This window comes from Dunckerocampus dactyliophorus, chromosome 4 (assembly GCF_027744805.1).
Source record: "Dunckerocampus dactyliophorus isolate RoL2022-P2 chromosome 4, RoL_Ddac_1.1, whole genome shotgun sequence".
NCBI classification, from domain to species: Eukaryota; Metazoa; Chordata; class Actinopteri; order Syngnathiformes; family Syngnathidae; genus Dunckerocampus; species Dunckerocampus dactyliophorus.
Window position 1 is genome coordinate 33558464 of NC_072822.1, and position 14566 is coordinate 33573029.

The 14566-nt window shown below is 40.4% G+C and overlaps 1 protein-coding gene across 1 annotated transcript in view; it reads left to right on the plus strand.

The window, feature by feature from the left end:
• The first annotated feature begins 11843 nt into the window (after window positions 1–11843).
• fbxw8 (F-box and WD repeat domain containing 8) overlaps window positions 11844–14566 on the plus strand; it is a 28328-nt gene continuing 25605 nt past the window's right edge. The window contains exons 1-2 of the mRNA XM_054773614.1: window positions 11844–13027; window positions 13151–13255. Of these exons, the coding sequence (XP_054629589.1) occupies window positions 12611–13027; window positions 13151–13255 (522 nt within the window). The 5' untranslated portion in view covers window positions 11844–12610. The remainder of the gene's footprint in view (window positions 13028–13150; window positions 13256–14566) is intronic.

Here is a 14566-nt window from a genome sequence, read left to right on the forward strand (position 1 = left end):
ATATACCAATAAATTAAGCAACAACAACAGAAGAGACATTAATACAAGCAAATAATACAAATAAATAAATAAATAAAGTGCTATGAAGTGCTATCCAGCAGTCTTTAAGAGACTACAGGTGACTGGACTCATTACGGGGGGGGGCGTCAATGTTCGGATTTCTGCATTAGTCGATTCTGGGGCGGATGATTGCTTTATTGACTCTAATTTTGTTAAGAAACATGGCATTCAGGGGGTTGAGTTGAGGGACCATAAGGAGGTTCACTCACTGGATGGACGCCCCTTGGCGGTAGTCACTCATAGAACCGTTCCGTTATCTCTTCAATTGTCTGGCAACCACCATGAATCCATTAGTTTTTTTATCGCTCCGTCTCAATCCGCGCCCGTAGTTCTGGGTCTCACTTGGCTGCAGATTCATAACCCGACGGTGGATTGGACGAGGGGACAGATAGTTAATTGGGGCAGTCACTGTTTTGCTAGTTGCTTACGTTCCGCGGTACCCACAGTTTCAGGTAAACCTAGGAACACTGAGAATATCGATGTCACCGGTGTTCCCGACGTCTATCATGACCTCCGCATGGTATTTAGCAAGGATAGAGCTCAGAGTTTACCCCCCCATTGTCCATATGACTGCGCTATCGAACTCCTTCCGGGAGCACCATTACCCAATGCTAGGCTTTATAGCATCTCTGGACCCGAGCAACTTGCGCTCAAAGAATACATTGCTTCCTCTCTAGCTGCCGGACTTATTCGCCCCTCGTCCTCTCCACTTGGGGCCGGTTTTTTCTTCGTCGAAAAGAAGGATAAGTCTCTACGGCCTTGTATTGATTTTCGCGGCCTTAATGACATTACCATTAAGAACCGTTACCCGCTTCCTCTCATGGACTCCGCCTTTTCGTCTCTTCATTCGGCCAAGATCTTTTCCAAACTCGACCTTAGGAATGCTTACCACTTGGTTCGAATCAAAGAGGGGGACGAGTGGAAGACGGCTTTTAATACACCACTCGGTCACTTTGAGTATCTTGTTATGCCCTTCGGCCTTACCAACGCACCCGCCGTATTCCAGTGTTTAATAAATGATATACTTAGGGATATGATTAACCATTGCTGTTTTGTTTACCTAGACGACATCCTGATTTTTTCTAATTCCCTCCAGGAGCATATCCAGCATGTACGCCGCATCCTTCAGCGGTTGTTGGAGAATCGCCTTTTTGTCAAGGCGGAGAAGTGCGAGTTTCATACCACATCCGTGTCCTTTTTAGGGTTTGTAGTGGAGAAGGACAAGTTAAGAGCCGATCCCGCCAAGATCCAGGCGGTGGTCGATTGGCCTTCTCCCAAATCAAGGAAGCACTTGCAGAGGTTCTTGGGGTTCGCGAACTTCTACCGGAAGTTCATTCGTAATTTCAGCATAAAGGCAGAACCTCTGACAAGGCTTACATCAGTAAAGGTTCCCTTTGTATGGTCTCCCGAAGCTGAGGAAGCGTTTACTAAGCTTAAAGCACTGTTTACGTCTGCCCCTGTCCTTACCCACCCTGATCCTGCCTTGCAGTTTATCGTTGAGGTTGATGCCTCGGATACGGGAGTGGGGGCGGTTCTATCCCGGCGCTCACCAGTCGACCAGAAGCTGCACCCGTGTGCCTTTTTCTCACGTCGCCTCACCTCGGCAGAGAGAAATTATGATGTGGGCAATCGGGAACTGCTGGCCATTGTGCTTGCGCTGCGGGAGTGGAGACATTGGCTGGAGGGTGCAGCCCAGCCGTTGGTAGTTATTACGGACCACAAGAACCTGGCATATATACGCTCAGCGCACAGACTCAACTCTCGCCAAGCCAGATGGTCACTGTTCTTAACAAGAACAACAACTTCTCTATCACTTACAGACCTGGATCACGGAATATTAAGCCTGATGCATTATCTAGGATCTTTTCCCCGGTGGAGTCGGACTCACCACCGGAGACAATCGTACCTGTCGCCCGGATACTCGGCGCCCTCCAGTGGGAGGTGGAGAGGAAGGTCTCAGAGGCAGCGGGACAGACGGAACTACCAGAGGGGTGCCCTGAGGGGAGATTGTTTGTTCCGGAACGACTCAGATCCGAGGTGCTGCTGTGGGGTCACTCGTCTAAGATTGCCTGCCACCCGGGGATTCGACGAACCCTATTCCTGGTCTCCCAAAGGTTCTGGTGGCCTACCATGACAGCTGACGTGAAGAAGTTTGTCGCCGCCTGCTCCGTCTGCGCCAGAGGTAAAGCTTCCCATCGCCCTCCTGCCGGTTTGCTTCAGCCGTTACCCGTCCCTGGTCGGCCATGGTCCCACATCGCAATGGACTTCATCACTGGATTACCCTCGTCATATGGCCGGACCGTCATACTCAATATCGTGGACAGGTTTTCGAAGATGGCGCATTTTGTGTCGCTCCCCAAGTTGCCCACGGCCCTAGAGACAGCTAAACTGTTGGTGAGGCACGTCTTCCGCCTACACGGGATACCTACAGACATTGTTTCGGACAGAGGGCCTCAATTTGGTTCAAGAGTGTGGCGGGCATTTAATAAGGCATTGGGGGCGACCGTTAGTCTTTCTTCTGGTTACCACCCACAGTCCAACGGCCAGACGGAGCAGGCCAACCAGGACTTGGAAGCAGCACTCAGGTGCGTTTGTCATCGACACCCCTCCTCCTGGTCGACCCACCTCCCCTGGATCGAGTATGCTCACAACTCGTTACCCTGCTCGGCGACAGGTATGTCACCCTTCAAGACTGTTTTTGGTTACCAGCCCCCGCTTTTCCCCTCCCAGGAAGCAGAAATTACCGTCCCGGCAGTTCATGTACACCTACGACGTGCCCGACGCATTTGGCGAGAGACCCGGGCTGCATTAACACGTACAGCAGAACACAACCGCCGGATTGCTGACAGGCACCAGGTTCCCGCACCTGATTACCAGCCTGGGATGGAGGTATGGCTGTCTTCTAAAGACCTTCCGCTTGCAGGGACCTCACGGAAGCTGGCTCCAAGGTTCGTGGGTCCATACAAGATTGAGGCTATAATCAACAAGTCAGCCGTCAAACTGAAGCTCCCGCCGGCTCTTAAAGTCCACCCAGTCTTCCACGTCTCCTGCATCAAGCCGGTCGCTACCAGTCCACTGTGCCCTTCGGTCGAGGCTCCACCCCCGCCCCGCATCATCGACGGCCAGCCCGCGTACACGGTGAGAGCCCTATTAGATTCGAGAAGAAGGGGGAGGGGGGTGCAGTATTTGGTCGACTGGGAGGGATATGGACCAGAAGAGCGCTCCTGGGTCGCCTGCTCCCGTATCCTGGATCCCTCTCTCATTTCCGACTTCCACTCCGCCCACCCCAACAAACCAGGTATGCCGCCAGGGGGCGTCTTATAAAAGGGGGGGATACTGTCAGGATTGTGTGCTGCGGTACTGCCTTCTACTGTTTCTCTGTTGCAGCACACTCCTGAGCACCTTGATGAGCTGATCATCCTCACCTGTGCCTTATTAAGGAGTGCTATTTAAGCTGTGTGCAATGCTAGGTTCAGTGCCAGATTGTCCCTTTGCTACACCCTGTTCAGCTCCTTCCAGCTTGTTCTTGTGCATTGTGTTTTGGCTTTCTGACCCACGCTCGGCTCACTTGTAAGTACCTATCTACCTGCTTGACGTTCTCAGCAGTAGTTGTATTTTTGGTACTCCTGCTAGTTTTTTGTTAGCAGCTCTTTTAGTTACTTGTCTGTATTTTTCCCTGCTCAGCTCTCCCTGCTAGCAGTGTTTTTTGTTACTAATTCCCGCGACTAGGTCCGGATATATTTTTGTTGTACTTTGTTTCTTGTGTTGTTTTTGTACCTTTTTGTTATCCCTTTTTGTATTAAAGACCTTTTCTGTTTCACATATTCGACTCTGCATTTTGGATTCCTGTATCACGGCCTTGGCCGTTCGTAACAGATGTAATTTAACACAACTGAACACAAAATGCAGTTTTTAAATTAAACTTTTTTGTCAAGAACGGCGTGAGTCGCTTCTGGAAACCAAAAATATTTATTTAATAAAAGGTGTCCTTGGCAGAGGTAAAAAGTACTAGCAACAATATAAACAATGCAAGAGTCCAAACAGAAAAAGGCCAAAGCCAGTATAAAATGCAAAATCAAAAATCACTACTAGAAAAGGCTAGTAGGGAAAAAAAACACTGCCGGAAAAGCCAAACAGGAAAAAGCTCATCTTAGCACAAAAACAGGACACCGCTGAGTAAGTCAAGCGGGACAGGTACTTACAACACGATACAGGTAAAAGCCAGAGAGCAGGTACAGGGAATAGCAAAAGCGGAGGGTGTGAGAAGCATGAGGGACAATCCGGCAACGAGCGAGTCCTGCTGGCAAGCTTAAGTTGTGGTTCAGGAAACTCCGCCTACTGCAGGGCAGCGGTGTATGGCAGTGACATGGCAGACATGCGGTAGCACAGCGACAACACAGAACAACACATTTTTATTATCCAAACCTACATGGCCCTGTGTGGAAAAACGTAACTGACATTAATTGAGATTTATCAGTCTGGAAAAGGTTATAAAGCCATTTCTAAAGCTTTGGGACTCCAGCAAACCACAGTGAGAGCCATTATCCACAATTGGCGAAAACATGGAACAGTGGTGGAGTGACAGGCCTACCAAAATTACCCTAAGAGCGCAGCGACGACTCGTCCAAGAGGTCACAATAGACCCCACAACAACAACAACTGCAGGTCTCACTTGCCTCAGTTTAGGCCAGTGTTCATGATTCCACCATAAGAAAGACACTGGGCAAAATGGCGAGTAAATGACTTCCAAAATGAAAACCACTGCTAACAAAAAGAACATTAAGGCTAGTCTCAGCTTTGCCAGAAAACATCTTGATGATCCCCAAGACCTTTGGGAAATGCTCTGTGGTCTGACGGGACAAAAGTTTAACTTTTTGGAAGGTGTGTGTCCCACTGCATTTGACGTAAAAGTAACACAACATTTAAAAAAAAAAAAGAACAGCAAAACAACGGGGTGGTAGTGTGATGGTCTGGGGCTGTTTTGCTGCTTCAGGACCTGGAAGGCTTGCTGTGATAAATGGAACCATGAATTCTGCTGTCTACCAAAAAATCCTGAAGGAGAATGTCCGGTGACCTCAAGCTGAAACCAACTTGGGTTCTGCAGCAGGACAATGATCCAAAACACACCAGCAAGTCCACCTCTGAATAGCTGAGGAAAAACAAAATGAAGACTTTGGAGTGGCCTAGTCCAAGTCCTGACCTGAATCCTATTGAGATGCTGTGGCATGACCTTAAAAAGGCGCTTCATGCTGGAAAAGCCTCCAATGTGGCTGAATGACAACAATTCTGCAAAGATGAGTGGGCCAACATTCCTCCCCAGCACTGTAAGAGACTCATTGCAAGTTATCACAAACGCTTGATTGCAGTTGTTGCTGCTAAGGGGGGCCCAACCACTTATTAGGTTTAGGGGGCAATCACTTTTTCACACAGGACCATGTAGGTTTGGATTTTTTTTTCTCCCTTAATAATAAAAACTTTCATTTAAAAACCGTAGTTGTGTTGTCATTGACTAATATTTGAATTTGTTTGATGATCTCAAACATGCCAAACATGCCAAAAATAATAACTCAAGACATGTCAAACACTTTTTCACGCCACTGTAAATAAATGTAAAAAAAAATAAAATATAAATTTAAAAAAGTGACTTAAATAAATATAAAAAAAACTAAAAATATATTTAAATGGTTTAAATAAAGTGTCAATAATAAATTTAAAATAAAAATAAATGAGAGTTAAAAATAATACAAATAAAAATAACTTAAATAAGTGTAAAAAAAATACTGAAAATAAATTTAAAATGATTTAAAAGTGTTAATGATAATATTATAAAAATGACTTAAATAAAAGTGTAAAAAAAAATAGTAAAAAATAAATAAAAACTCAAAGTGACTTCAATAAAAATGTAAGAAATAATAAAAGTGGGTTGCAACTTGGTTACCATTGAAAAATGCGGGTCCCAGGCTGAGACCATTTGAGAACCCCTAGTATAGACAACTTATTTTGGTACCCTTCGCAATGCTGCAACATGGCTCGATGGAAATGGACAAAAACACTAATTCGGCCGCAGCAGCCTTGTGCAAGTGGACAGCCAGTGATGTCGTTGCACGTGTGGCTTTAGCAACATTGTTGCTTTCGAGTGAGGAGTAACTCCTTACTCACTATGACTTCCAATTAGACACGCCAGTGGAACAAAAGGTGCATTTAGAGGTGACTCAAGTCACATCTCCCACTATGTGTGTATGACTGTATCAGCCTGACTACCGTATATCAGTCATATTTACTACTCTACAATGTGTCAGTCCTTGTAACTTATGATTTATTGTCACCTTTTGTGAGTAAAATTAAAGCACATGAGCTCCTCTTCCCAAGGATTCCTAGCTTTATTGAAAAGCTTCCACATTTAAACAATTTAAAAAAAATTGTATACACACATTAGAAAAGGCTTTTCACTTTCTTATGCACATGTAGACAATGCTCAAGTACAACTAAACACTTTTACTATGACTCTATAATTGAAAATATATATATATTTACATGCTGTAGCTTATGTAAAACTGTGCAGTGCATTCCCAAAAATAACAATGAATCCATAAATCCAGGGGTGTCCAGACTTTTTCGAATGAGGGCAACATAGTGAAAAATGAAAGGACGCAACTTTGCCACGTTGATATTTTGTAGATCTGCTCAGACGTTTTATTTATATATATATAAAAAAAAACAGCAACTCAGCTTTGTCATATAGGTAAAAAAGCCTATTGTTAGCATCAACTTCTCAACTCTTTGCTAATTTTTCCCATTTTCGCTGCTGTAAATATTTCAACTTTCTTCTCAAATAATCTTTGCAAATTTTCTTTTTGGAATTTTACAACTTTATTCCCATAATATTTTGAATTTATTCCCATATTACAACTTTTGTTTTGTTTCTCATAATATTGTGACTTCAACTCTATGCTACTAAAATGACATTATTTGTCACCATAATATTGCGAGTTTATTGCTGTATTACTGCGTTTTTTTCCCAGTTCTTCTTTTTTTTGTTTTTTAATTTACAACTATTTCAACTTTCCTCTTGTAATATTTTGACTTTATTCCCATAACTTTTTCACCATCCTAATTTTCCAAAAATGACAACTTTTGTTTTGTTTGTTTCTCATGATATTACGACATGTATTTTTTTCTTCAATATTTCAACTCTATGCTACTAAAATGACATTATTTTTCATCCTAATATTACGAGTTTATTCTCGTAAAATTGCGACTTTTTTCTCATTAGTGTGCGACTTTTTCTCGGAATATTTTGACTTTATTCTCATAAAATTACAGCTGCTTTTTTTTTCCATTTCTGCTATTTTCTTTTATTTCTCAGCTATTTCAACTTTCTTTTTGTAAATTTTCTTCTAGTAATTATGACTTTATTATCATATTTTGAATTTATTCCCATAATATTAAAACTTTTACCCCAACCTCATTTTCCAAAAATTGCAACTTTTGTTTAATTTGTTTCTCAAAATATTACAAATTTTAAAAAATGTATTTTTTCTTCAATATTTCAATTCTATTCTACTAAAATTACATAATTTTACGAATTTATTCTCGTAAAATTGCAAGTTTTTTTCTTATTAGAGTGCGACTTTTTCTCATATTTTGACTTTATTCTCGTAAAATTACAGCACTTTTTTTTCCATTTCCTCTATTTTCTTTTATTTTCCAACTATTTCAACTTTCTTTTTGTAAATTGTCTTCTCGTAATAATGACTTTACCATATTTTGAATTTATTCCCATAATTAATAATTCAAACTATTTCCCCAACCTAATTTCCCAAAAATTACAACTTTTATTTTATTTGTTTGTCAAACATTACTGCTTTTTTTAAGAAGTATTTTTTCTTCAATATTTCAATTCTATCCTACTTAAATTACATTATTTTCCTCATAATTTTACGAGTTTATTCCTGTAAAATTGCAACTTTTTTCCTTGTTATTTTCCTTGTTAGAATACAAGTTTTTTCTTGTAATATTTTGACTTTATTTTAGTAAAACTACAGCTGTTTTTTCCATTTCTAGTGTTTTTTAATTTCCAACTAATTCAATTTCTTGTAAATTTTCTTATCGTAATTATAACTTCATTCCCATAATATTTTGACTTCATTTTCATAGTATTATCATTTTTTTCAAAATGTAATTTTCCCAAAATTACGACTTTATTTGTTGTTTTTTGTTTTGCAAATACTCTTTTTTCTGTATTATTTCAACTTTATGCAACTAAAATGTTATTTTTCCTCAATATTACGTTATTCTTGTAAAATTGCCACTTCTTTCATGTAAGATTACAACGTTTTTCTCTTAACATTTAGACTTTATTTTGATTTTTCCATTTTTGCTGTTTTATTTTTTTATTGTTAGCTTATATTTTTAGCTGTGGGCCGCAAGCCGCAAACGGCCCCCGGGCGACACATTGGACACCCCTGCATTAACTGATTGTTAATTTTGCCCATAATTGCTCAAGGACATTTTCCCATGTTGGATATTTTCAAAAGGTTCTGACCTGAGTGGTAAAACATAAAATTAAATTGTCCTGGTTATTTTCTTGACATTTGATAAAATAAATCTAAAAATATATTTAAAAAAAAGAATCAATTATTTTTGGGCTTCGACTATTATTTTTGTGGAATAATCTGAAACTTGTTTTGATTAATCGAATAACGGATCAGGCCCAGACAGAACAAATCAATATGAATCAAACGCAAACAGTTAGTGGTCTGCCCCGCAACATATCGGAAAAGAGGCAAAAATGTCCATCACTGTTTTCCAGAGTGAGAGCTGGTGTGTGTGAATATCGTGTTTTGCCTAAAACACAAAAGATAATAGGTCTGCTATATATTTACAATTTTTTTTCACAAAAAAAACGAAGAATACTAAAATACTCAATTAATTGGATGATTGCTTAATCATCAATTAACTGCTGCAGCTCTAGATTAATTGATCATGATTTTTTGCATTGTTGGCTTAAGTGGCCACTTTTAATTCATAAGAAGAACACAGTGGACCAGGACTCGATGACTTGGCTGATGGGATCCACCATAAAAACATGCATTTGATAAAACCTCGGCATGGACCATTACCATGTAAAAACACACTGGACAGCAAGGAGGAAGTGGAAGAGCATGGAGGTGTGTAGCACGCAGAAGGTTACGCATTGTAGGCAAAAACACACATAGTTTAATTCCGAATGTGAACATTGTAAACAGTTCATGCTTGAAATGTATCTTTTCTAGTCGGCAACTGATATTTTCCTGAAACTTACCTACGTTCTACAACTGATTACTAAAGAACGGAAAAAAGGTAGAAACAACCTTTTTTTCCTGATGAAAGACAGGAGTCTTATCTTTCTTTTGGTAGGTTCCACGTTTATCTTGCCGTAGAACACAATATTCTCTCTAAAGTCGTGTAAAATGGCCGCTACTGAAGGGGTTGGAGTTGTCTTTTGAATAATGGCAGGGATTCAATGAGTTAATAATGACTTCATTGACAGAATATGCCGAGGGTCAATAAAATGGCCCGCTTTGACTCTTAATGAATAGACAGCAATCTACAAGTTAGTGTTTGATTTCCTTTTGCGTGTGACATTTACATTGCTGCCAAATGGGATCGGATCCGGATTAAACCTGCTTTGATGTTGCAGCCTCATGTACTTTTCAAATTGGATCCAGTTGGATCTTTGATTGGTGTTGCTTGTCCTTCAAATGAAGAGCTATACATTATTTTTTTTTTAATGACAAAGTGTCGACAGAAAGTTGCACACAAACAAACATTGATTTAAAAAGCTTGGCTGCGAGGTGGAGGTAAGGAAAACTACAACAACAAAGGTCGCTGCGCCGTGAGTGTATTGGAAAAAAAGTTCATTTCAGGTTGCGGCATTGGAAGCTCTGGCACCGTGCAGCTGACGCTTGAGGAGCCCAATTAGTGAGCTTTCCCCTCCGAGCTACCAGGGGAGCATGACATCACCGCATGTCGCTGGGAGGGAGGGCGCTGGTGCGTCGGCTCCCGAACCGTGCCTCCGTACGGTCTTCACCGCCAAGCGTCCCTCCGGGTGGCCTCCAAACGTTTGAGTCATGATGCGCGTCGTCTCGAGCGTGCACGTCTCTTTTGTCCCCAGACATGCTCAGAAGACGTCTGCGTACAAGGGGGGCCACATTCCACTCAATCTTGTGGAGGTGATACTTTGCATGCTTTTACTTTTCATTCATTCATTCATTCATTCATAAATTAGGATCTTTTGTTGCAATATTACCCCTGCTCTCGTATAATGACTTCCTTTTCAGAATATTAGGAGTTTATTGTAATATTTGTGCATTTGGCAACATTATCCTGGTAAAATGAGGACCTTTTGTTGAAACATTAGAACCGGTTTTGTGTATTTACTTTGTTTTGGCGACTTTAATATTAACACTGAACGTTTTGCGACATATAACATTATTCTGGTAAAATTAGGACCTTTCATTGCAATAATACTATTTTGTAGAATCACGTTTTCATAATATATTGAATTTATCAGACATTTTTACATTTTTATTTTAAATTTAATTACATATGAATTAAATAGTTATTGATTTATTGAATTAAATATTGAATTAAATCTTTTTAAATGAAATATAAATGTATGGAAACAGTTTAAAATAATTTGACATTATTTATAAATGTATAAAATACATTTTAAATGAAATATAAATGTATGGAAACAGTTTTACAATAATTTTACATTAAATATAAATGTAGAAATGATATTTTAAATGAAATATTAATGTATCATATTTGGATTTTGTTTGTATATTTGGTGGCATTTTATGACTATTGTAAAAATTTTGAGCTTTTTTTAAACTGTAATGACGATTACTAAACTTACTAAACTTTGTTTTCATAATATTGACTACCGACATTGTGGTGAAATGAGGGTCTTAGTACAGCTATTCTTGTCTAATTACTTTTTCATTATGTATTTTTTTATCATAATATTTTGAGGTTAATATTTGAATATTTGGCATAATTTTACAACTATTGTTGTAAAAATGAGGACATTTTTAATTGCAATATGACTATTCTTGTATAATTACGTTGCTTTCACAATATGGAGTTTCTGCTTTAATGTTACCATATAACGTAATGTACCACACCATATGATTTGCAACATATCACGACATTATTCTGGCAAAATTAGGACCTTCAATTGCAATGTTAGGGCTATTATATAATTACTTTGTCATAATGTATTTTGACTTTAATATTTGATGACTATTGTAGAAATTGAGAATTTTTTTATTGTAATAAGACTAATAAGACTAATAAGACTTCTCATATAATGACTGTTTTCATAATATTTTGCATTTATTGTAATATTTTGACTTCATAAAATGTGTATGTTTGGCATCATGAATAAGATTTCTCTTAAACTTACCACTTTATTTCAAAATAATTAAAAAGTCAACTTTTTTCTGGTAATATCACCTGTTTACTGTAGAATTCTGATTATATTTCTCAAAATTTAGATTTTAAAAAACAACTGTAACGACTACTCTCGTAAAAATACCACTTTTTTGTCATATTTTCATTTTATAATATTTCAACTTAATTCTCTTTTTATGGTAATATGTCCTGTAGTGGAATATTATTCCTCATAATACAATACTCATATTACGTCACATGTAGGACATTTAAAGACCCGTTAAATAACTAAGGAAGTCCAATATCAGGGATAAAACAGGTCACGTGATCACCCGACGCACCTGTTGCCGCCTACAGGGGTCGTATCCTCGTGGCCAGCAGCGCGAGCACGGTCCTCCACAGGTTATCCCAAAGACCGCTGCCCCCCGACGCGGCCTCCTTCGCCATCCAGCTTTTGTCCAGGTGGTCCCCGATGAGCCGCAGACGGGACGCCAGCACCCGAGCCGCGCAGCAGGTGGGCGTGCGTGCGGCGTGCGCGGCCACGAGAGGCTTGGCGGGCCAACAGCACATCGTCGTCGTCTTCTTCTTTCTCCTGATGATGATGTCCTGTCCTTTGAGTGGTGCTGATGATGCGCGGTCCCTCTTCTTGTCTTCAAAGCTTATTTGTTCACCACCCACTGCTTAATTATTCACAACGCGGTCACGTGATGGGAGTTGACGTCATCTCTTGCCGAACGCTAGAGAACCCTTACCTCTTGAAACAAAATTGCTACTCCTCAAACCCTGTTATTATCTTGTAGTCATTTCCACTGAGCTTTAATCTTTGTTATTTGCGTATATAAACTAGCAATTTTAGGCCTAAAATATTTACTCACCCCCCCAGTCGTGACTTTTAGAATGAAACTAGATCCGGAACAAATATTTCCTTGACTGTCGTTCCTTGCCGCACACTTTAAAGCATAGGACTCGTGTTTGTTTTGTCTCCATAATTTCCGTCCTTTGGTCTCCCCTTCCCGTTTTAACTCATATTCTTGCTACTTTGCATATTCTTATTTATTCTCTTTTTGAACACAATAATTACTTTACATTTTATTCGTAATGTTTGTACACTATGGCCGAGGACGAACTCGCTGAGTTCAGGGACCGCTGGAAACGTGAGCTGTGCAGTCAAAAAGAGGACCTTGTTCCTTCCTCCGCTTCCAGGAGTGATCCTAGCCTTTCGGGTCAGAGTCCATCCAGAGAAATCCGCAATGAAGACTCAAATAACACAGACAGGGAGATAATTAAGTCAGAAAAGGACGGTGGGAGATGTTTGGACGTGGAAGAGGGGGAGCCCGGCTATGTGTCCATTGCCAGGAGTTTGCTGGACGGAAGGACCAGCCCCATTCTGAACAGACTCCAGGAGGAAAGGAGCAGGAGGAAGAGGCAGTACCGGGACGTGACGGCAGCGTGCAGAGAGTCCCTGAAGCATCCTCAGACGAAAGTCAAGAAAGATGAGCAGCTGGTGGATCAACTCATTCAAGATCTGGTATGATGATGATGACACACCTGCACTCTGTCTAAATCTAATCAGGCAAATTTCACAACTTGTGTGTGCGTGTGTGTATGTGAAATCCATAATCCATCAGTACTGTATTTTTGTCTTTCACAGAATGAGGCCAACGACATTCCTTTCTTTGACATTGAGCTGCCATATGAGTTGGCCTTGAAGATATTCCAGTATCTCAACTGTGCTGAACTTGGTCGCTGTGCTCAGGTAAACCCACCTGGATGTGTTTTTCTGTTTCTTGGTCGGCTGAAGGATTGATCCCTAATTACAGTGGTGTGAAAAAGTGCTTGCCCCCTTCCTGATTTCTTTTTTTTTTTTAATGTTTGTCACACTTAAATGTTTCGGATCGTAAAACAAAGTTAATTAGGCAATGACAACACAACTGAACACAAAATGCAGTTTTTAAATGAAACTTTTTATTATTAAGGAAGAAAAAAAATTCAAACCTACATGGCCCTGTGTGGAAAAGTGCTAGCCCCCCTTAGCAGCAACAACTGCAATCAATCGTTTCTGATAACTTGCAATGAGTCTCTTACAGCGCTGGGGAGGAATGTTGGCCCACTCATCTTTGCAAAATTGTTGTCATTCAGCCACATTGGAGGCTTTTCCAGCATGAAGCGCCTTTTTAAGGTCATGCCACAGCATCTCAATAGGATTCAGGTCAGGACTTGGACTAGGCCACTCCAAAGTCTTCATTTTGTTTTTCTTCAGCCCTTCAGAGGTGGACTTGCTGATGTGTTTTGGATCATTGTCCTGCTGCAGAACCAAAGTTGGTTTCAGCTTGAGTACACCAACAGATGGTCAGGACATTCTCCTTCAGGATTTTTCCCTAGACAGCAGAATTCATGTTTCCATTTATCACAGCAAGTCTTCCAGGTCCTGAAGCAGCAAAACAGCCCCAGACCATCACACTACCACCACCATATTTTACTGTTGGTATGTTGTTCGTTTTCTGAAATGGGGCGTTACTTTTACGCCAGATGTAATGGGACACACACCTTCCAAAAAGTTCAACTATTTTCCCAAAGGTCTTTGGGATCATCAAGATGTTTTCTGGCACAATTGAGACAAGTCTTATTGTTCTTTTTGTTCAGCAGTGGTTTTTACCTTGGAACTCTGCCATGCAGGCCATTTTTGCCCAGTGTCTTTCTTATGGTGGAGTCATGAACACTGACCTTAACTGAGGCAAGTGAGCCCTGCAGTTCTTTGGATGTTGTTGTGGGGTCTTTTGTGACCTCTTGGATGAGTCTACGCTGCGCTCTTGGGGTAATTTTGGGAAGGTTCACCACTGTTCCATGTTTTCGCCATTTGTGGGTCATGACTCTCACTGTGGTTTGCTGGAGTCCCAAAGCTTTAGAAATTATTTAAAAATAACCTTTTCCAGACTGGTATATCTCAATTAATCACAGTTACAGTAAGTTATGTTTTAACAGGGGGCAGTTACTTTTTCTCACAGGTCCATGTAGGTTTCCATTTTTTTTCTCTCTTAATAATAAAAAGTTCTATTTAAAAACTGCA